The sequence below is a fragment of the Heloderma suspectum genome, chromosome 12, assembly GCF_057233095.1.
Source record: "Heloderma suspectum isolate Gila_16-S chromosome 12, 16-S_ref, whole genome shotgun sequence".
NCBI lineage: Eukaryota > Metazoa > Chordata > Lepidosauria > Squamata > Helodermatidae > Heloderma > Heloderma suspectum.
In genome coordinates, this window is record NC_139469.1 from 21,363,246 (window position 1) to 21,385,989 (window position 22,744).

The following is a 22,744-nucleotide window of genomic DNA, read 5'->3' on the forward strand; positions in this document are numbered from 1 at the left end:
TTTTTTTCAGGAACACTGGAGTCGGGTGATCACACAGGGGAAGAAGCCATCGCCCCCGCCCTCTGCATCATTCCCCACAATGCAACACAGGTTGCCATGACGTCCGAACCTGGCACGTGGTGGGGGTGGCTTTGCACCCACGACTTGCAGTATGAAGCCACCTCCACCGGGCCACACACCGGGTTCAAACGACACGCCACCCTGCTCTGCATCACAGGGCATTATGCACATAGCGGTCACATGCGTGGCACCTGCGGGGGCATGGGAAAAAGCCACAACAGCAGCTTCTTCCTACACGATTATCCGAACACCGCCTAAGAATCAGAGAAGATGAACTCTCAGTAGTATTTTAAATGACAAAGTATCTTGGCTCCCACCCCTTTTATGCAGATGCTGACTGTTTGAACAGGAAGGGATATGTATCCTATAGCTTGTGTAGCCTGGGAAGCACCCATGTAGCAAATGAGAAGCATGACACCTCCGCTTCTGTGCAGCTAATGGGAAACTCCTCAGTCCAGGGGTGGGAAATCTCTCGCCCTCTAGATGTTGGACTAAACCTCCCATCATTCCTGACAATTGGCCCTGTTGGCTGGGGCTGATGGGAGTTGGAATTCAACATCAGGTGGAGCACACCAGGTTGCCTACCTGTTTTAGACCCCTGGGTCAGACTCCAGGGAAGCAAGCCAGGCCAACACACTTATCGGTCCATCGTGGTGGCAGATATTGCTGCAGTCTTGATTCACAGAATAGTTTCCCTTGAATGTAACAAGGACAGATGACGTCTGCTAAAGCAAGGTGGTTGAGCCTGGTTCCTGTAAGCATGGAGTTTCCAAAGACAACTCAGATCAAAGTTATTAGGATTGCTCTATTCCAGTGTAAGTGAGTCACGTCTCATGGTCTAAATTTAGAATAGCTTGTCAATGCCATATCCACCTGAATGTACATCTCTAGATCCATTTTGCCGTTCTGTTAAACTGGGACTGTAGAGGTGCCCTTGACTGTGGCATGCTTTCTTCTCACTAGGCATACCGGTACCTGGAAGAGATGCGGAAGAAAATTCCGTGTGTGAACCTCAATTATTATGTGAACCAACAGACTGTTGAGGCAGTTCACAGAGGACTGGGCATTCCTCTGAGCCGAAACCCTGCCCCAGAGAGAGTTCGCCACAATAGCATGGAGGACAAGGATGTGGAAGAGGAAGTGGCTGATGAAGCAGAGGCTTCCTAAACAAGAGTCTGAGCTTGGCTTTGTCAGATGGTACTACTTTTCCTGCACTGCTAAAAGAAAGCTGGGAGATTGGCTAGCCTCATTTTACTAAGGGCAAATAAGCCGATGCAGCGTCAGCTTTTAATCTGTATCGTTTGTTTGGCTTTCTTATAGAATGTTTGCCATGGTTTGGATGCACAAGCCACACTGTTGAAGCTTTGTGCATCTCGTAGCAAGTTAGATAATGTAGTTTTGGGTAGTAATTGTTCAGAAGAAAACATTTCATATTCAGATATATTTTAATATTTTATTAAATTTTTTAGAAACACAAATGTCTTAAGTCATTTCATGTCATGAAGGATGAGGCACAATGGGTCGGGCCAGGGTGATATTAACAAAGAGATGGAGGCTTCATTACAAATAGTCCGAAGATCTAGTATGACGAAACTGGTGCGATGGAGTGTTAGTGGCATCCACGTTTTTCTTCTGCCCCTGGTCACTTTGCAGAGAATAGGTCACCTGACTCATTCAGCGCACATGGAGTGTGCACTTTTGCACACCACTGAAATTTGGCTTGAATGGTAGCATGAGAAAGGACAACTTCTGCTCATGGCAGACAAATCACATGACCTGTGCACCAGTCCTCAGTTGTGTGGACATCATGCACTATGTTGTCAGTATTTTCATGCCATTTTGTCAGACTCATTAAGGAGTCCTGCCATGCTCCCATTGGCCATTACTGTCCTGGGCAAAGCACTACAGAAGCTAACCCATGCCTGCCCAATAGGAACCCAAAGCCAGGAAGGGCCAGTTCACACATCACAGCAGCAAATCGTGGGCTAATTAATTAACCCACAGTTTGTCACCATGACATGTGAACCCAGTCAAAGAGTCTATGCTCCATCATCCTTGGCTCAGATGAAATTGGCCACACACAGCCGTTACGAACTGGCCTAGAACTAAACTTTCAACCCATGGCTGTCATATCCCAGCCTCTATTAACAATTCTGCACACATGACCTTGGTGGAACCAACTCTATTTCCTGAATGCCCTGGATTTGCCACATCCAATGCTGTTTCAGTCCCAGATATTGCATGGCTCTCCTAACTGAACGTATTTCCTCAACTAAAAGCTAAAATAGAGTGGGAAAAGGTTGGGGATGAAAGCTATCTTACCCTGTAGGTGAACTGTATTTTTTATCAAAGCACTAGGTCATTTACAGCATCAGTCCTAGCTTCACCAAGCCAAAATACTCAAGAGAACTACCCAAGAGCAAGTATTAGGATGGGCCAGGGACACTGGGCAAATCCACCTCATTCTTGGTTGTTGTTTTTTCTGAAGATAACAAGCATTATAAGACTCTGTCCCATACTTTTACACGTCTGCCAAGACCATTAATAGCCAGGACAGAACATGATGGATGCAGAGCTGTGCGTGCACTAGCACGTTTTCCTGTCTATAAAGCAACTGCATACTCAGTTGCCCTCTGCTACCAATCCAGATGTCACGCTGGCTTGTAGCTTAGTACCGTCCTTCCTACTTTCCTTTCCTCCAAGCAGAACCACTAGCTGGCCAGAGGGCAGCCAAAGAGCATCTCTGCTGTCAAGCCTTCCTTCGCTAGAAAGGCGCTGTTTCAAGTTTTTTTTTCAGGTTTTCCATCAGTAGCAGATTCTGCAGTGCCAAACTTCTACAGTCACCATCTGGGTCCTTCTCTGCAACATCTGCAGAAAATAGGAAGAGACAGACAAGAGGGGAGAAAAAAATGGCACGAGGAAATTCCTGTAAAGCATTAGATGAACTGTCCAGTGTGCTTCACTGAAGGAACAATAAAAGGAAGTTATCCCCTCCCGGCTCTCCAAAAATCCAACTTGCTTGATTTTAGACCAAACTTTATTTAGCAACATTTCTTTTACATAGTGTAATTCCAGTGTAACCAAAACATCTCAGCACTAGGAGCAGGCACAATAAACTGCAGCAGCCCCCTGTTTTCTCTAACCCCAGGACCGAGTAAAGACTGGAAGGTTTTTTAACACTAAATGACTGAGGGGCCACCAGAAGCTGCTCATTTTTAGGCTTAGGATTTCGGATTCTGTTTAACCCCCAGGTACAGGATAGGATGGTTTTAAATGACAAATTCCACCTGACCCAACAAATTTTTAAAAAGTTTTGCATACAATTTACTACAAAGTGGTGAATTCCACAACTCTCCACAAAGCTAACATGAGAGGCCATTGCAGAGATGCACTTGCTTTTGTGTGAGGGCAACATCTCCCCCTCTACCCCCCAGGAGAGGTACCCTTCCGATTGCAAAATACGTCAGCAACAAGAGCCTAAAAGCAGCTTTTCACAAGTTCGCTATTGCTTGGCCAGTTATGACAGCAGATGTGCAGTCACTCCTTCACTTCTCCCTTTAGACAGCTAATCGCTGTGTTCTGCAGCACATCACTGGCACACGAACAGCTTGCCGGCACAGTTCTGGCACGGTTTCTGCACCTTAAACAGCTGTGTAGTAAGGAAAGACAAATCCTCCAGGTGAAGCCTTTCCCCCAAGGTGAGGTGCCATGACGGAGTAAGTCTCACCCTGCTGAATTTTGGCTTGCCAGACAGCTGTTAACTGGAGCCGTGCCAGGGCAGTGGGGGTGGGGACAGGCTGGCAACCTGATTCCTCACAGCCTTGCCAAGTGGAAATCAGGATGTCAGAGCAGGGGGAGTCCGAAGGAGCGGTGAGTCTGTCGGAGGATATCCTGTGCGCACAAGCAAAGTGCTCGAAGCCCAGCACTAGGTCAGCCTGGCTACATGACTCACTCAGATAGCCTTGCTCCATTTATAAAACGACAGGAGAGTTTCAGAACTGTATCCCATTCCATACGCAGAGGAAAACCTGCAGGCCACAATGATTAACATCAGCAGCTGCCCCAGTGGGAAAAAGACACAAAAAAAAACCCCAAGAGTGTTGCGGACAGACAGCTAAGGAAACGGGCGGATAGCCCATCAGAAGAAATAAAAGCCCAAACATCTGTGCAACAGAACTGCCTAAGTCAATGGGATTGTCTCCCGCTTCTCCTTTCCATGTGCACATACTGTATCATAAAAGAGAGAATATGTTGCCCACATGGCAACTTGACCTGAGGAACCAACTTTATTTTCAAAGGTTCCAGTCGACAAGGTTGCAGGTCACAGAATCACAGAATAGTAGGGTAGGAAGGGGCCTACAAGGCCATCGAGTCCAACCCCCTGCTCAATGCAGGAATCCGAGTCAGAGCATCCCTGACAGATGGCTGTCCAGCCTCGTCTTGAACGCCTCCAGTGTGGGAGAGCCCACCGCCTCCCTAGGGAATTGGTTCCATTGTCGTATTGCTCTAGCAGTCAGGATGTTTTTCCTGATGTTCAGCCGGAATCTGGCTTCCTGTAACTTGAGCCCATTATTCCATGTCCTGCACTCTGGGATGATCAAGAAGAGATCCTGGCCTTCCTCTCTGTGACAGCCTTTCAAGTACTTGAAGAGCACTATCCTATCTCCCCTCAGTCTTCTCTTCTCAAGGCTAAACATGCCCAGTTCTTTCAGTCTCTCTTCATAGGGCTTTGTTTCCAGTCCCCTGATCATGAGATCTGAGAGCCAGTGTGGTGTAGTGGCTAGAGTGCTGGACTGAGAGTCGGGAGATCCGGGTTCTAGTCCCCACTCAGCCATGGGAGCTCACTGGGTGACTTTGGGCCAGTCACAGACTCTCAGCCCAACCCACCTCACAGGGTTGTTGTTGTGAGGATAAAATGGATGAGGAAGATTATGTACGCCGCCTTGAGTTCCTTGGAGGAAAAAAGGCGGGATATAAATGTAATAAATAAATAAATAATAAAATAAATCATCTTTGTTGCCCTCCTCTGAACCCTCTCCAGTTTGTCTGCATCCTTCTTAAAATGTGGTGCCCAGAACTGGACACAGTACTCCAGATGAGGCCTAACCAGTGCTGAGTAGAAGGGAACTAGTACTTCCCGGGATTTGGAAGCTATGCTTCTATTAATTCAGCCCAAAATAGCATTTGCCTTTTTTTGCAGCCACATCACACTGTTGGGTCATATTCAGCCTGTGATCTACAACAATTCCAAGATCCTTCTTGCTTGTAGTGTTGCTGAGCCACGTATCCCCCATCTTGTAACTGTGCATTTGGTTTCTTTTTCCTAAGTGCAGAGCTTGGCATTTATCCCTATTAAATGTCATTCTGTTGTTTTCTGCCCAGCACTCCAGTCTATCAAGATCACTTTGAATTTTGTTTCTGTCTACCAAAGTATTAGCTATCCCGCCCAATTTTGTGTCATCTGCAAATTTGATCAGCATTCCCTGTATCTCCTCCTCCAAGTCATTAATAAAAGTGTTAAAGAGCACTGGGCCCAGGACTGAGCCCTGCGGTACCCCACTCGTTATCTCTCCCCAGTTTGAGAAGGTCCCATTGATAAGCACTCTTTGAGTCCGGTTCTGTAGCCAACTGTGGATCCACCAGATTGTTGTTTCATCTAGCCCACTTTGAGCTAGTTTGCTCATGAGGATGGGGCACTTCGTTGAAAGCTCTGCTGAAGTCGAGGTATATGATGTCTACAGCATTCCCACGGTCCACAAGGGAGGTTACTTGATCAAAAAATGAGCTCAGATTCGTCTGGCAGGATTTGTTCTTGACAAATCCATCTTGGCTTCGAGTAATCACTGCATTGTTTTCAAGGTGCTTAGAGATGGATTGCTTTATCATCTGCTCCAGAATTTTCCCAGGCATTGATGTCAGACTGACTGGTCTGTAGTTCCCAAGTTCCTCCTTTTTACTCTTTTTTACTCTTTTTGAAGATAGGGACAACATTAGCCCTCCTCCAATCATCTGGCACTTTTCCCGTCCTCCATGATTTCTCAAAGAGAATAGACAGTGGTTCTGAGAGTTCTTCTGCCAGTTCCTTTATTACTCTAGGGTGCAGTTCATCTGGCCCTGGAGATTTGAACTCATTCAAAGTAATGAGGTGTTCCTTGACCATATGCCTATCGCTCTCAAGCTGCAATCCTGCTCCTTCAGCCTGTACTTCACCTTTGCCAGGGGGGTCATAGATCCTCTTTTGGGAGAAGACTGAGCCAAAGTAGGAATTGAGCACCTCTACCTTTTCTTTGTCTTCTGTTATCATTTTGCCGTCCTTATTAGCTGAGCCACCATTTCTTTCCTCTGCCTTTTACTATGCACATAGCTGAAGAAAGCCTTTTTGTTGTTTTTAGCATCCCTCGCTAACCTGAGCTCATTCTCAGCTTTAGCCTTCCTGACGCCATCCCTGCAATTCTGTGCTACATGCCTGTACTCTTCCTTTGTTGCTTGGCCTTCTCTCCACTTCCTATATGTGTGCTTTTTTGTTTTCAGGTCATCTCTAAGCTTTTTGTGAAGCCACATTGGCTTCTTCTGTTGTCTTCCATGTTTTCTTCTTGTTGGGACTGTTTGTAATTGTGCCTTGAGAATTTCCTTTTTTAAAAGCTCCCACCCATCTTGGACTCCTTTTCTCGTTAGCGTCGCTTGCCATGGGACCTTACTGATCATTGTTCTGAGTTTATTAAAATCAGCTTTCCTAAAATCCAGGGTACGCGTTTGACTACACTTGGCTTTTGCTTCCCTTAGAACCAAGAACTCAAGTATAACATGGTCGCTTTCCCCCAGAATTCCTGTAACTGCTACTTTATCCACTAAGTTATCCCTGTTGGTTAGGGAAACTCACATCACATTTTGAGATGTGATGACAAAAGAATTTTCAAAAAGGGTTGTCCCTTATGAGCAAAGATTTGCCCCTCCTCATCTTGATTGCAACAACAAATCTTACACTATCCACATTCCACAGTGAAACTTTCCAGGACACTGGACTTTAGCACTGGACACCAGAAGACTCTTGTCCACATATGTCCAGTTTTAAATATAGCTGCCCTGAGACAGATTAGATGAAGACCATACAGCTCTTGCTCCTTTCAGCTCACCCTCAGGCAGTTGAGATAATGCTGAAAAGGCTGAACGCTTGAAGAGCAAGGAAAGCCCATTCCTTCAGGCACACCGTGTCAGGGGAAAGGGGCAGTTTGTGGCCTCCATGGCAGCTCTTTCCCCTTTTAAGGGCACAGAGTATTGGCTCCCAGGGCAGGGATCACAGACTGGCTGTGTCCGTGTTGCTTCCTCTCCACCTCCCTTGGGAAGCTAGCTCACCCTTATCAGTGTTATGAAGGAAACCAACCAAGGGCAGCAATGGGCGGGCATCTGAGCCTATCTAGAGCACAGAGGACTATTTCCTCCTACCGAATCCGAGCAAATCACCCCATCAGCAGTGAGATGTAAGCCAGGCAGCAACACCCAGTACCTTCCTGGGCGCACAGAAGGCCTCCGCTTCCCTCTCCCACTCTGGAGACTGGGTGTTTCTTCTTCAGCCCCAGCAGGCTGGGGAAAATGGCCCAATTGAATTCACCACCCCTTCACACGACCAAGTTGGCACACTGAGAATGTGGGCCGAGAGGTTCCCCACATGACAGCTGACTCCACATCGACCACCACCTCGCTGCACAGTCGCCAAAAGTGGGCTGTGCATGAACTTGGACTTCACCATGAACCAAACCTTGCACAGATCCAGTTGACCTACATTTCCACTGCTCCAATGTTGCGCAGACTGGCTCAGCATGTAGCCTCTGCAGGGGCTGGCTGCTTGCTCAAATCCTCCACAGTTCACTGACGCATGTGTCCTATGAATGCAGGCAATCCACCTCTGTGGTCAAGCAGCTAGGACGTTGCTTGTGGGAGTCTTTGTAGAATGGGTAGCTGCCTCCAAGAGAGGACAAGGCCAGCTGCACGGACAAGGTTCTCAGGGCGACATCGAGCTCTCACAACAAAGCAGGGAGAAGAAGAAGCACAAAGTTGCTGCCCTCCCTCTTTTCAGGCTTTGGATATAATAGGAACCGGGACAGGGAAGGAGGCTCTCAAGGGTAACATGCACAAGGTCTGCTTGTGGTAAACAACGTGCAGATCTCACCCCTGCAAGCTCCTTTCACTTTCAACCACGTTACCTGACAGATCATCTAATTAAGGAATGAATTAACGACAGAATGTATAAATGCTCCACACAGAGATATTGAGCAGTGCAGAACAAATTAAAATACCAAAAAAAAGTATAATAAAAGCAGAAACATCAATAAAACAGTGTCTGGAATTTCATTATTAGTCAGGAAATGCTTGCCTGAAAAGTCTTCAGCAAATGCTGAAAACAACATAACATAGGTGCATGCTTGACCTCAGTTGGAGGGGTGTTCCATAAGGTGGGAGCCAACATACTAAAGGCCCTACTCCTGGTTGTTCCCAAGCAGATTCACGACACGTGGGACCACCAGGAGTGCCTCTTCAGAAGACCTCTATGATCAGGCAGGATGAAATGTTCCATATTCTCCTATATGAACCTGCCCATGTATTAAGTTCTACAGGAGAAGCTTTCCTCTGCGTCTCACCAGTATCACTGGCACAGGAATGGCAAGAATGTGGAAGAGGGCCTTCGCAGTGGCTGCACCCAGGGCCTTGGAATACCCTGCGCAGGGAGGCCTGTTTAGCCCCATCTATTGGCCTTCTACCAGATAACAAAGAATGTTCTAGTCCAACAGGGTTTTGACCTGTGAGGCTGATCTCTCCTGTTCCAAGGTGTGGCTTTATTTCTGTATTGCTCTTATTTATTTTAGCTGGTTGCTCTTTTTACTGTCCCTTTGCTTCATTTTTGTACGTATTATTGTTTGGATCATTTTTATAGTTAGCGATGTTGGTTTCTTTTTGAAAATAAAGTGGCCTATACATTTTTTAAAATAAATTGATGAAATAAGTTACAGCTGAAGTGTAAAGAGAGGATGCATGGCTCATGTTTCTCTCTGGTTTGCTGTTACACATGAAGCAGCTCTGGGATACTCTTACGAAACAGCCTCCTGCTGGAGAGTGAGTTACCAATGCTGTTTACATGGAATTAGTCCCAAAATCAGGCACACATGACAGATGGCATGGCCTGAACACAAAGTAATTCACAACCCCCCCCCCCCCCCCCGCCATGGCCTCAATGTTTCCACAGTGCCTTCTCACCGGCCAGCCAGAACTGGGTCTCTAGCAGTTCCTGTGTCATGTCCTCCAAAAGGCGCTCAGCAGGGACACTGAGAAGTATGGAAGAGACAGAAGACAGAAGGCCCTGGCGTACGTATCTGCATAGAGAAGAAAAGCCCACATGAAAATCTGCAGGAAAGATTCCTAAACATACCCAACCATCAGTCCATTCCTTTACACTGCCTTCTGTTTTGCTAATTTTATTTTGCTGCTGGAGTCACCCTATGCCGTTCTTGATTTCCACCTAGAAGCCCAGCTCAAGAGATGTCTATCCCACTCCACATCTTCCAGCTTTTCTATGGAGCAGAAAATACCCCCCGACACCTCCCCCCCACACACACACACACAGAAGCTGTAGACAAGGCATTTTCATGTGTGATGCTCAGGGCATCTGAACTGCAAACTGCAGAGATCGGAAATCCCCAAACTGGCCTAAGCTCTGCCTGACTTGTCCACAAAGTAAAGTAGAGCACCGTGACTCAAAACACTCCCTTAACCTAAGTTACCCAAGCTGGCTTTCCCCTTTTTATGGTCATTCCTCTTCCCCACCTGAGAGGAAGCAGTCTTCAGCATCTTAGTACTAAGAGCTGAATGGAAAGAATGGGATAAAGAGGGCAAACTAATTAACCTGCTGAATTGTGGCTCCCCAGCCTTAGACACAGGGGCCTCTTTTTAAAGCCCACTCAGATGTTCACAGGAACTCACGTGTCTGTGTGGAAGCGCAGGGTCCAAACGAACTCTAGCAATGCCTTTCCCATTGCAGCTGCCACCTGGAGAAAGACAAATCAGGATCCAAGGGAGATGCATTGAATGGAGAGTCTGGCAGAGCAGAACAGTGGCAGAACATCCAGATGGTGGCGGTAAAAGTATAAAGAGGCAAATAATTGACAATTTGGTGATCTTTAATAGTCCTGCAGTCTGTTCCCTGAGGTGAGCTGCCTCCGTTCTACCTGATGATGGAATCTGCTCTGGCTTCAGGCAATAATCGGCCATGAATGGGAACTCATCCACAACAGGAGGCAATACTTCCTAACAGCTGGGGATGTAAAATTCCAGAAGCTGAAAGCCTACATTCTGCAAGTGGAATATATACTGGGCAGAACTTTGCATGAATGGATTTAAGTAATATAGATCATAAGCTGCCCCAGAAGTCTTAATTTTAAACTAAGGGGCAGTGTGTTTATCCGCTGCAAAGGAAGTAATATGCATTCCCCAGTTGTAGATTTTTATTGTATTTTATTTATTTGGATAGTTACATCCTGCCCTTCTACAAATTATCAGATCGCTCGCACGGACGAGGAGTCTGAAATTCTTTTCTTACAAATGACTCTACCAAAAACAAAAGGCCTCAGTCTAAGGGGGCTGCCCATTGTCTTGAGGCCTGGAGAAGGGGAGAGATCAGCGGCTGAGAGCTACATTGAAAGTGAAAGCCCCATCCTCCTGATCACTTCAACTCTTCTTGCTGCAGTGCCGAACTAATCCCTTTAAAACCCATCCTCTGAAACAAGTGTTCACTTGTACGCCTGGTGTGGAGAAAGTGGATAGGGAGACATTTTTCTCCCCCTCTCATAGTAGTAAAAGCCAATGGGGTCACCTCACGAAGCTGACTGGTGGGAGATTCAGAACAGATCAAAGGAAGGACGTCTTCACACAGCACATAGTTAAAACTATGGAACTCACTTCTACAAGATGTCATGATGGCCATCAATTTGGATGTCTTGAAAAGGGGATTAGACAAATTCCTGGGGGAGAAGGCTACCACGGGCTACTATGTGCTACCTCCAGTATCGGAGGCAGTATGCCAACGTACACCAGTTGCTGGGGAACATGGGCAGAAGGATGCTGTTGCAGTCGTGTCCTGCTTGTGGTTTCCTGGTCGGCCGTTGGTCGGCCAATGTGTGAACAGAGTACTGGACTGGATGGACCCTTGGTCAAATCCAGCAGGGCTCTTATGAAGGCCGTGGTTTGCTGAAAGTCAAGCATAGGCAACTCAGTGCTTCTGAGGCACTTTTGAAGGCCCTCCCTGTTATCCTCACCACAGTGTTGATGGCGAAGTACATCAGAATTGCCAAGGTGTGTGTCAGCCGGCCCAGTACCAGGTGATCGTCTCCCAAAAGGTCAAAGGTTGTCAGCGGCCTGGAAGGCAGAGAGGGAGATGTTCTGATGGACTGGGAAGCCTCTGCCTTAGTGGCAGCTCCTACCTTATTTGGCCTTCACAGCAAGCTGAGAATAGTTTATTCCCCCCATCAGGTTGGATTCTGGTGTGCCCAAAGAGAGCCCAATCCAGAAGCAACAGCACCTTCTTTTACAGAAGCAGAACAAGAGCAGGAGGGCTGCAATTCCAAAAGCAGCCAAGTACCTGCACGCAAAGGGGCTCTTGGACATTTTTCCTGTGCAGTTCCCACAGATGGAAAATTAAGCTACATTTTAGTTTAAAAAACAGTTTTGACTCTTTGTCTCTTGGAGCTACTGAGGTGCAAAAAAAAAAAAAGAGCAGAGAACCCCCTGACTAAACAGTAGTACACTGCCTTTTTTTCTTTTTAATCATGGCATTTCCTTGAAGTCTTTATTTTCAATGCCGTCATCCCTGCCCCAGTATCTGACTGACTGCTACCACATCTGCCCTGCACATCTGGCTGGCTACTAGTTCTCATACTGCAATGAGGCCAATTATAGCACCTCAGTAAGAAGGTGCTTTTGCAAGAGATGAGTTAATCATATTTCTGGCATGAACACAGCCTGCACATTCAAAATCAGTTTCACATCCTTAATTATATGACACACACAGTGTGGACTTCTAGAGTGTGGGAGACATCACGTTCTCCTCCTTGCTTACTCCCTGAAGAGCCTGAAAGTTATACTCTGTGAACTAAAAGGATGACTGTTGATGGATCATGCACACCTTTAAGAACGCGTCTGTTCATGGGAAAAAGAAAAATGCACATCCATCTAACTGTTGGAATTAAATGTATTTCCAGTTTACCACTTTAATTTAAATAGCTGTTATCCTCCATTGCACACCGTGTAGACCATTTCATCAAGGTTAAACACAAATGCACAGGGAACAAAAAATGCATTTTCTGTCTCCTGGGGCAAAGCAACTGGATCCTAGGCTCCAAGAGACCGCAGGCTATAAATACCCAGCCTGTGGAGCTATTGTCTGAATGCACAGCCACCCAACACCTGATTTCAGACAGAAAGTACTCTTGCTAAAGCCAATAGCAATCAGGGGGGACTGTGTGTGAAGTCTCCCTAGCGGCCTTTTCCAGGCATTACTCTTCAAAGACAATTTCCTCTCACCACGGTGTTCTGCTGACAGCCTTTTCCCATCCATCCCATGGCCAAGCAGCACATTCCATCCCTGTATGCTCCTGCCTCCTTTGGTAGCGAGCTGAACTCCATCCCCAGAGGAGAGCTTGCTACTGAATTCTGCCATTTCCACTCCTCGCCCAGCCTCCTGCATCTTAAACTAGTCACTGCCAAGGTTTCCTCCTCCCCCAATATCTCTGTCTTCTCTACCAAATTTAGACTGAAACTCTCTGGGCAAAGACTGGGATGCTTCTGAGCATCACCCACACACACATACACCCCAGATACTTTCTGTATGAAATGAATGCATAGCAGCAGTAGCCCAAATAGTAGCACTGTCGGTGGTGTAAGTGTCACTGACAAAGACGAAACTGACACCAAAGCAAAATGTTCCCTAACAAATAAGCCAATTACTCCAGAAATCGACCCAGAACAAAGCCAACTTGCCCAGGGAGGGAAAGCTTTCTTTTAAAGCCTGCAGCTTGAATAACGCAGTTAAGTAATTTACCTGTGCAAGAAAAGGACAGTTCAGAGCTCTCCCAAAGCAACAGGAAGGCTGAAAAAGTATGTCCAAAGATGTCAGAGAACCTTGCTGTAGGAAGGGCTGTAGACAAATGGGGGCTTTGCCACTGTGCAAATGGTATATGTGAGTTTCTCCCTGATCCCAGTAGAATGGGGCAATGTTAAGGTTTATCTTACTAGTTCAATGGTTTTCAAAATTCCTACCTTGAGGAATGAAGACTGGGGCAAACACTCCCCAAGTATTCTGGGTGCCAGAATACTGGGGAGTGTTCTTGGGGCACACATTCAGCTTCTATCAGGTTCTGTCCTGGGCCTGTTGCATCTCACCATCTCTCCTTGTGACCCTAGTGTGCAGCTTAGAAAAAAACCGGCACTCTCACTTGCTGCTTTAGTGCCCAAAGGGTCAAGCTCATTAAACCAAAATCAATCTCAGGGCGTTCATCAAACAGAAGTACATGAGAAAAAACAGAATTAAATCTACAGAATTAATTAAAGAAGGCTGGATAGAAGTTGATTTAAATTGATTTTAAATACATATTTAAAAGTGCAATCCTATGCATGTTTCGACAGAAATAAGTCCTACAACTCCTAGCATTCATTCCTCCATGCTGGGAGCTGCAGGGCATTTCTGTCTGAACATGCATAGGATTGTACCCTAAACAGATTTTAAGAAGTAGCGCCTGGGTTCACTAGTTTTCCTCTACCCTACCCACCCCTTTTTCATTTGGTGTCATGTCTGCAGGCAGGGACTGTCTTTTTTGTTGTTAGTTAGTTTAGTTAGTTAGTTTAGTTATTTATTTATTACATTTCTATACCACCCAATAGCCAAAGCTCTCTGGGTGGTTCAGAGTACACTAAATACCGCTCTCTGGGCAGTATTTAGTGTAATTTAGCTGAAGAATGAGGTAAAAATGCCTTATATGAATGAATGAATAAATAAATACATTTTTAAACAGACAAGAGAAAGGTCACAGCTGAGCCATAGGATACACTGCATATGCAGAAAGTCTCAGGTTCAATCCCTGGCATCTACTAGAAGGATCTTCAGGTGGGGCTGGAACCCTTTTTTAAACCCTGGGGAAGGGCTGTCAGTCAGTGTGTGGACAATACTGAGCTGAATGGACCACTTGTCTGACTCGGGAGAAAGCAGCGTCATTTGTCATATCTATCACATGTCATTTAAGATAGAGAAACTGATCAACATTTACTAGACCGATCCCAAGCAATTCATTAAGGGATTAGCAACAACTGAATGAATTAAGGTGACCATCAGGCTCTCTTCCCCACTTAACTAATTCAGGGAAGGGATGGCACAAAAGATCTGACAGTGTAAGCAGAAACGAAGCAGCAGGAGCTCCCAAAGAATCCTGTTGCTGTGGAGCAAGCAGGACTGGAACTGGGTCTTCTTCCAGTGGGAGCATAACAGTCCACTGATGGACACGGCCCTGCCCACAGAGCAGGTGGGAAGACTCATCTGTCTCAGGATAAGCTCCATCCACTGATGGAGAAATCTGTCTACATTTACTGATGGGCTCACTGTGAAATCCTTGAGGTGGTTTCCTGGGGCACAGTTGGAAACTACAGGTCTTGCCCTATAGCAGCCTTCCCCAACCGGGTGCCCTGTAGATGCTTTGGACTTCAACTCCCATCAACCCCAGCCAGGAATGCTGGGCACTGTAGTCCAAAACATCTGGAGGGCACCAGGTTGAGGGAGGCTGCCCAATAGGAAGAGAATCTTGGTTTCTGGCTAGGCGCAAGGCTGGACAAGATGGGATGGAACCATATTTTCCTGAAGAATTTTGTTGTCTCTAAATGCGACTGTTAACCTATTTAGGGAGCAATCCTTTGGCCACTGGACACTGTCTAGAGGGCCATAGGATATGGACGAAAACGTCTGTCTAGCAAAAAATAGCAAGGCAGGAGAGGCGCGGAGGGAACGATCCCCTCCGTGCTTCTCCTGCCCTGCTTTGGATGGGTGGTTACCTCCAAGTTCAGAGGCAGCCGCCTATCTAGTTGGGATTGCGCCCTTAGTAGTTTGATTTAAGTGCAGCAGAGAAGGCCTAAGAACCTAGCAGTGGTTCTAGAGGACACAAAGGCCTGGATAACCCTAGCCGGAACCTCAAGTTGACACCTCTGTGCCAGTGACAAAGGCCACGCAAGTCAGCTCCTTTAGCGGTCCCACAATCACCACCGGGTCCCAAAGATGCAAGTGGTCTCACCTATCAAAGCTCTGAAGAAGCGGGAAGAAGAAATGGCCAGCAACTGAGCCAAATTTGTTGGGGGCACATGGCAGCTCTGCTTGGGACTGGCCCTGTTCCAAAGAAAGAGATGGGTCAGGCAGGCAAGAAACTGCTAGCAGCAAGAAAGGCCAATGGACTGAGATCCCAGGTGAGGCTTCACAGATGCAACGTTTCATTCCTCCCTCCAAAAGCAGGGCCTAAGTTTGCTTTCCTTGTGAGGGTCCATCTTGCATTTGGTTAAGTTCCACCTGCTCGCTAAGCATTAGAAAAAACTAGAGGAGGATAAAAACCCAAGAACAAGCAAAACTTTTTAAAAGCCCATGAGGGAAGAATGGAAGAAAAAGGACAACTCTCTATAAGACATCTCTTTTAACCTCCAAGACTGCAACCAGACGTGATATGGGAGATCCATTATTAGGATGTAGTTCCTTACCAAATTAATAGCATTTGGGAGGAGGTATAAGATCCGGACTACAGTGCTGGGGTCAGAGAAGAGGGGATTTAACTTTTTCTCTTTGTACTGTTTTTCTCATTAAAATTGTCCCCTCCAAAGCAGATTATTTTCCCCAAAAAGAAAACTTACAGTACCTGTATGATATCTGTAAGTTTCCCCCTGTGGGGCAAATAGCTGTGGGGAGGCAATTTTAGTCAGAAAAACAGCACAGGGGGAAAGGGTAAATCTCCCCTTCCTGGCACCATGGTCCTGATTCAACCCCGGCCCCACTATTAATGTTAACAATATTCACTCTAATTGCTTTGCGTCAGACTCCTGCGAAGCATTCATTCATTTCTTTTCATTTATTACATTTCTATACCACCCAATAGCCAAAGCTCTCTGGGCAGCTCACAAAGATTAAAACCCTAAATATGCAATACAATGTAATATAAAACCATTAATATACAAAATGATTTTAAAAAATTTAAGCAATCGATAATAAAAATCCTAGGACCCGTTAAGAAGCCTTATATGCTGTCAGAGTAGAGGAAAGTCTTAACATGGTGCTGAAAAGATGACAGTGTTGGTGCCAGGTGGAGTTCACTGGAAATAGTTGTCTACAATTGGAGGGCCACCACCCAGAAGGCCCTCTCCACTGTTGTCATTGCTCCAAACCTCCCTTGGAGGAAGCACCTGGAGGAAGGCCTCAGAGGATGAGCATAATGTACAGGTAGGTTCATACTGGGACAGACACTCTGTCAGGTATTGCCATGGACCAGGATTCCTGGTCCTTCATTCACTAGCTCTAAATGTACCAAATGCTCAAAAATCTTCCACCAGTAGAACCAAAGCCAGAGGGATCAAGAGTAGCCAGAGGAAATACAGCTTGCCAGGGATCAAGGAGGCCTATAATCTCCAGACACCGGTGGTGGGGACTGAAATCTGAAGAGAGTTAAGCAGAGGACAGTTCTAGGAGGTGGGACTTCAGAACAAGGAGAGACTGCTCCCCAAATAGGGCAGGTCAGCCTTCCCCAACTGGGTGCCCTCAAGATGTGTTGGACCACAACTCACCTGATTCCCTGCCAGCATAATCATGCTGGCAGGAAATTATGGCAGTTGTGGTCCAACACATTTGGAGGACACCGGGTTGGGGAAGGCGGGGGTAGGTGAACCTGGGGCACAGAGCCCCTTTCAGGATGAGACCGTTGCTAAGCTTGCAAGAGCTAGGCGGGGGGACCCTGGAACTTAAGCTCTGGAGCAATTCATCTGGCTGGTGATGCTGGCTGCGGCGAGCTCTGGCTCGAGGCACGAGGTGGTCCAGGATTTCCTGGCCTCTCACCTTTGCAAACCTTCGGGTCTTGCTCTTGATCCTTTCATCCACAACTTTTCGCCAATCCGGAGAAGAAGCGTTGCCAGACAGGACCTGGATGCTGGGGTGTTTGGGGCTTGGAAGCTGTCTTGATTTTGCAGAGACTGGTTGAGAGAGTTCCTGAGCTGCCATAGCCAGCACCTGGGTGGATGGAAAAGAGGCTTAGGTGTCGATAATCTGGAGAGGCAACGTACCACTTGCCTCACTAGGTGGGCAGGTTCCTTGCAAGCTAAGAAGGATGTTCCCCTTCAGCCACATTGGAGACTGGGGGAAAAGGGAGCAGGAAAGTGGAAGGGAAGTTGAGGAGGTGCCCAATAGCATTCAGGCTTGCGTACATTCACAGGGATAACTGAATACTCATGCTGTCAGGCGTTGCTACTTGGGATACTGAGCAGTGTTGTTTATACTGGTCAAATGCTTATTCCTGACAATGTAGGGCAGAGAGATGGCAATCATATATACCAGCCTTCTCCAACTTGATGCCTTCCAGATGTGCCTTCAACTGCCATGGCCAATGGTCAAGAATGCTGGGAGCTGCAGTCCAAAACATCTGGAGGGCACTGGGTTGGGGAAGGCTGCTACACACACTTACCAGGGGGTAAGCCCAATTGAACACAGTGAAGTTTATTTCTGAGTAAAATGCATAGAATTGCACTGCAAGCCTTTTAGATCCATTTTAGCACCAGATACCTGAAGCCAGGGGAAAGGAAAGGGGAGTATGAGGGGTAGTCAGACACCCAGGTAAACATACACAAGCCTTAATACTGTTGGGCTCCCCCTTGACTTCCCAGGAAGCAAGGAACAGTGGCTCGTGTCAGCATCAAAGCGTTCCTTCTAAGGCTGCTAACACAGCTAGCAGTAGCATCAAAAGCAAGCACAAACTGCAGATCACAAACCAATAAGGTTATAGACAAATGGCCTCTGTGTATAAATGTTTGGAAAGATAAATATCGTAACATTTCTGCATGCTTTTTTTTACCACGCTATGAAGAATGCATGGTATCTTGGGCCGCAACCCTACTGGGTTGCTGCCTGCTAGATGGAAGCCTCTGATTTTGGAGGAATTCCGAGATTCCTGTGCCCTGCTGGGCTGCTGCTGGCAGGGTGTTAGAAGCAACCATGGCAGCTTTCACCTCTCCACCCGCCTTTTCAATTTTTTCCCACTAGATGGGCCTCTGCGCCCATCTAGTGGAGTTGCGCTGGAGAGGGCGGGCCCAGGGCTGGACAGGACACAGCGTATCCTGGCCTCTCCTCCTTCCTCCCCTCCCCACCCCCCAGCACACCCCTTTCTCCCCTCCCTGTCCTTAGTCGTGAGTGACACTGACCTCAGAAGAGGAGCCGCCATGGCGCTTTCTGTGGTGGCTGGGAAGGAGGTGAGGGTGAAGAATCAAGCCAGGATTTTTACCTCCGAGGTCATAGTTCTGTCTACAGCCTCAGAGGTGAAAATCTCCAGTATCCTGTGGCCCCTCAGACAATGTCTAAGGGCCACAGGGTAAAACCCTTAGTTAATTTTCCTTCATTAATATATGGAGAAAGTATGATATTTTGGAAACTTAAACCTAATTTTGTATGTTTATGTCAAGTTTATTATTAATATTACATATTATTAACATTAGAGGACGAGGGAGAGGGCCTTCTCTGTGGTGGCCCCCACTCTGTGGAACTCCCTCCCTAGGGAACTCCACCATGCCCCCTCTCTAATGAGCTTCTGCCATGCATTAAAAACATGGTTGTTCAGGCAGGCATTTGGTGTGGGTTACGGTATTTTTAGAAATACGATGTTTTTAATGTAGAATTGTATTGTTTTAAACTGTTTTATTGTTGTACATTGCCCAGAGAGGCTGGTTGACCAGCCAGATGGGCGATTAATAAATAAATAAATAAATAAATAGTATTCAAACCACTTATTTATCGTTTCAGTTATTTATATGCCACTTTTCAAAATATACATTTCTCAAAACAACTCACACACCCCTTGCAAATCAGTTGTAAAACACCTTTCAGAACTTCGCATACATTCTCTTGTTATAATCCCCACACCAACCCTGCAAGGCAGGCCATTATTATTTTACCCAAGATGCAAATGGGAGAGGGGCTGGAGCTGAGTGAGAATGGCTTGCCTAAGGGCACATAACGAGTTCATGGCAGACACTGGATTTGAACCAGGGACGGCCTCATGAGTAGCTCAGTCTCTTAGCCCCTATGGAACACTAGCCCTCAAAAAGCACACTTATGTGCAGGGAAGGAAGCGGCCCAAGCAGCTGCCACTTACATCCAGGACGTCTATACGCTGGCGAAGACTATAATTCAGGGAGTAGAACTCGGAGGTTAGATACTGGACCACCTAAGTAACAAGAAACAAACATTCAGAGGCTTTTGTGGTTCCTTTGTCCTCCAACCTCGACTATCAATCTGCCCTCTCATCATCGACAAAGCAGGGCCAGAAGAAAGGCAGCAGGGAACACTGGCAACCAGAGCATCTGCTAATATCTTCCAGGGCTCCCCTGCTTCTTCCTAGAAGGCTGCTGTGAAGACAGTTCAGAAGCTACAGCTTGTGCAAAATGCGGTGGCCAGATTAATAACTGGGTCTAGAAAGTCCAGACATACAAGACCCACTCTGTCCTGCTTACACTGGCTGCCTATATGCTTCTGAGCTCAATTCAAGGTGCTGGCTTTAACCTATAAAGCCTCACATGGATTGGGACCACAATACCTGATGGAGCGCCTCTCTTGACATGAATCTACCTGTATGCTACGTTCAGCATCTAAGGCCCTCTGGGTGCCTCCTCCAAAAGAGTCTCGGAAGGAAGCAACAAGGGATAGGGCCTTCTTGGTGGTGGCCCCCCAATTCTGGAATGATCTCCCCGACAAGGCCCACCTGGTGCCGACATTGTTATCCTTTGGGCACCAGGTTAAGACATTTCTCTTTTCTCAGGCATTTGGCAGCATATGATGAACGTTAATCGGTCCTGGATTTGGCTTATGGTTACGGTTGATTGCTCCCAGTTGTTCTTAGATATATATTGTCTCTGTGTATACTGTCTGTCTTTATGTAAATGGTTCTTAAACTTTGCATACTGCATTTTAATGATCGTTAATCTTTGTAAACCTCCCAGAGAGCTTCGGCTATGGGGCGGTAGACAAACATAGTAATACTCATAATACTTTCCCTGCCCATCTAGCACAGAACGGTCTCACCTTAGCTGCTCCTTAGCCAGCTCCTCAGAGGGCTTTCTGCAAGGGTGGCCAGAAAGCCAGGCTGCCGTCCCCTTCACCCCTATCATCGGTGCCCAAAGATGGGACAAAGACTCACTGGAATTGGGTCTGTGACAACGATGGCCACCAAAGCGCTTTGTCGAAGCCCCACAAAGCCTTCTATGTAGCTCTTCTCTTCCAGGTGCAGCAGCACTTTTGCCAGTTCCACACTCACCTGCACAAAAGTGCCAAAGCAGAGATAACCTGGCGTGATTGCGTTATGCTGGGGAAAAGACACAGCATTTGTCCGGCTTTGGGGGGGCATGGGGCAAGATGCCCTTGGGGGGTCCCCCCAGCACCTGCCATCACTTGGGGCCCCCGTGGCAGCAGGGCCGTCGCAGGTACCAGCCTCGCCCTGCCCTTTGCGTGAGGTGCCTGACAGTGGCAGGGGTGTTTAGAGTTTCAAACTTGTGGTCAGAAGCGGGCAGCACATGGCTCAAATCTGGCCCCCCGCAGCCCTCCACCACCCTGCCAAATTTAGCAAAGGCAGAAAAAAAAATTTAACCCCCCAAAATGGCACCTGTGGGGTCCTCAGCACTACAAGGGTCAAATTTAGCTTGCAAACAAGCTCAATGAAACCCTTGTCGTGCTAAGGAGCACTACAGAGCTGTTTTTTTTTCTTCTGGTGCCTCCGCGAGGGGCGGAGGGAGAGTCCAGAGTGGAGAGGGGGCAAAAATGGCTACCAGATCTCTCACAGTTCCCCACCCAATTTAGACCTTTGCTATTGCTGGTCAGCACACACAACTGGTGGTAAACACACTAGGACAGTTCAGATGTCACAATCAGCCATGCTTTATTGCAACCTTCCCCATCCTGATTGCCAGTTCCCAGAATCCTGGGAGTCATAGTCTAACACATCTCATTACCCAAGGGCAAGTCACTGACAGTGAACTAATAACCCCAACTGGCTATTTCTAAATCAGAACTGGGATCGAAACCCAGCAGTAAGAAACAGGCCGTGGATGCATTTACCTCTCGGGCAGCTGCTGGATTCCTTCGGATCAGAATCTCCAGGACACCCATGGTGGCTTCATACTTGTCTGCATCTTCGGAGCCTGTTAAGACTGAGGGGAAAAAAAAAGAAAGAGCAAGTTTAAATTTTGTTTGTCGTAAGCTGAGGTGTCAAATTCTGCACTCAAAATACTATTTATTTATTTGAAGCATTTTTACCCCGCTCTTTGGCCAAAAACAGACTCCCAGAGCAGCTTACAAAAATCAGTAAGAAGATAGTCCCTGCTCTCAGGCTTACAATCCAAAAGACAAGATACAAAAGGAATTTGGGAGGGAGGACAAAAAAAGCAAGCTTCAGGCATTTGTTACAAATTCCTTATAACAGGCAGCTGAAGGGCACAGAGTTCAAGGAGAGGAGGAGCTACAGGAACACAGGAAGCTGCCTTATACTGAGTCAGACCGTTGGTCCATCTAGCCCAGTAGTGTTGGCACTGATTGGCAGCAAAAGCTCTCCAGGGTTTCGGGCAGGATTCTTTCCTAGCCCTTCTTGGACATGCTGGAGATGGACCCTGGGACTTTCTGCATGCAAAGCAGGTGCTCTATCACTGAGCTATGGCCCTCCCTTTTAAAGTTGATGGTCTCTGTGAAGGTTTGAGGCAGGCAAAGGGAAAAAAGGCCAGGCTTAGGGGCTTGGGGTTTTTTATTGGGAGGGGTATCCCTGAGAAGAGCAGTTTCATTTCCCCAGTGAAGTTTCAGTTTCATTCCCCCAGTTAAGTTTCATTTATTCAGGTTTGAAACAGTACTTTTGGTTTTGTGGGAGGATGGTATATAAAGACAGCAAACAAGCCAGTAAGAGCAGAGTCAGGGAGACCAGAGTCTGAAGAGGGAGCAGGAAGAAGCAGCCTGGAAAAGTCTAAGTGCAGCTAGGGTAAAGGAACTTGCATTTTATTTTATTTTCCTTTATTTTCTTTTAATGCTTTTTTATCACTAAGCTCTATTGTGTAAATACCTTTAGTTGTGAGTTGCTTGCTTTAATTTACCAGTAAGCTGTTGAGGTTAAACCCTGCGTCCAGAGTGTCAGACACCCCACACCTACAGCCTAAACCCCATGTTACTGGAAAGGGGAAGGTAAAAGAAGGAAGGTGGGGCTCTTAAGGAGTCAAGAGATCCTTAAGGAGTTGCTCAGGGTCATAAGGGGAATGCTGACAGTTTCCCAGCAGAGTCAGAGGTGCAGCCCTGCTTCCCTTCTCCGCTGCAGCCTGAAGGAATGGCCACTGCCAAGTGACAGTTGACAGAGGGAAGAGCCTGCTGGAGGTGGCGTCTCAATAAAAAACA

The 22,744-nt window shown here is 46.9% G+C and overlaps 2 protein-coding genes across 9 annotated transcripts in view; one reads left to right on the forward strand and one right to left on the reverse strand.

The window, feature by feature from the left end:
- The window catches only part of IFT140 (intraflagellar transport 140), a 148,756-nt gene extending 147,221 nt beyond the window's left edge, over positions 1–1,535 (forward strand). Inside the window, exon 30 of the mRNA XM_084818716.1 lies at positions 1,024–1,535. Within this exon, the coding sequence (XP_084674842.1) occupies positions 1,024–1,227 (204 nt within the window). The 3' untranslated portion in view covers positions 1,228–1,535. The remainder of the gene's footprint in view (positions 1–1,023) is intronic.
- The window catches only part of TELO2 (telomere maintenance 2), a 42,603-nt gene continuing 21,348 nt past the window's right edge, over positions 1,490–22,744 (reverse strand). For 4 of the 8 annotated variants that reach the window (XM_084818717.1, XM_084818718.1, XM_084818719.1 and 1 more), the window contains 9 exons: positions 21,431–21,522; positions 20,517–20,633; positions 19,476–19,547; positions 17,174–17,344; positions 15,378–15,469; positions 11,364–11,463; positions 10,033–10,097; positions 9,310–9,425; positions 1,490–2,928 (listed from right to left, as the gene is read on the reverse strand). In XM_084818717.1, the coding sequence (XP_084674843.1) occupies positions 2,825–2,928; positions 9,310–9,425; positions 10,033–10,097; positions 11,364–11,463; positions 15,378–15,469; positions 17,174–17,344; positions 19,476–19,547; positions 20,517–20,633; positions 21,431–21,522 (929 nt within the window). In that variant the 3' untranslated portion in view covers positions 1,490–2,824. Of the gene's footprint in view, positions 2,929–9,309; positions 9,426–10,032; positions 10,098–11,363; positions 11,464–13,066; positions 13,193–13,360; positions 13,514–15,377; positions 15,470–17,173; positions 17,345–19,475; positions 19,548–20,516; positions 20,634–21,430; positions 21,523–22,744 lie in introns of those variants that run through there. The other 4 variants (XR_014785570.1, XM_084818723.1, XM_084818721.1 and 1 more) reach the window with 4 other exon arrangements.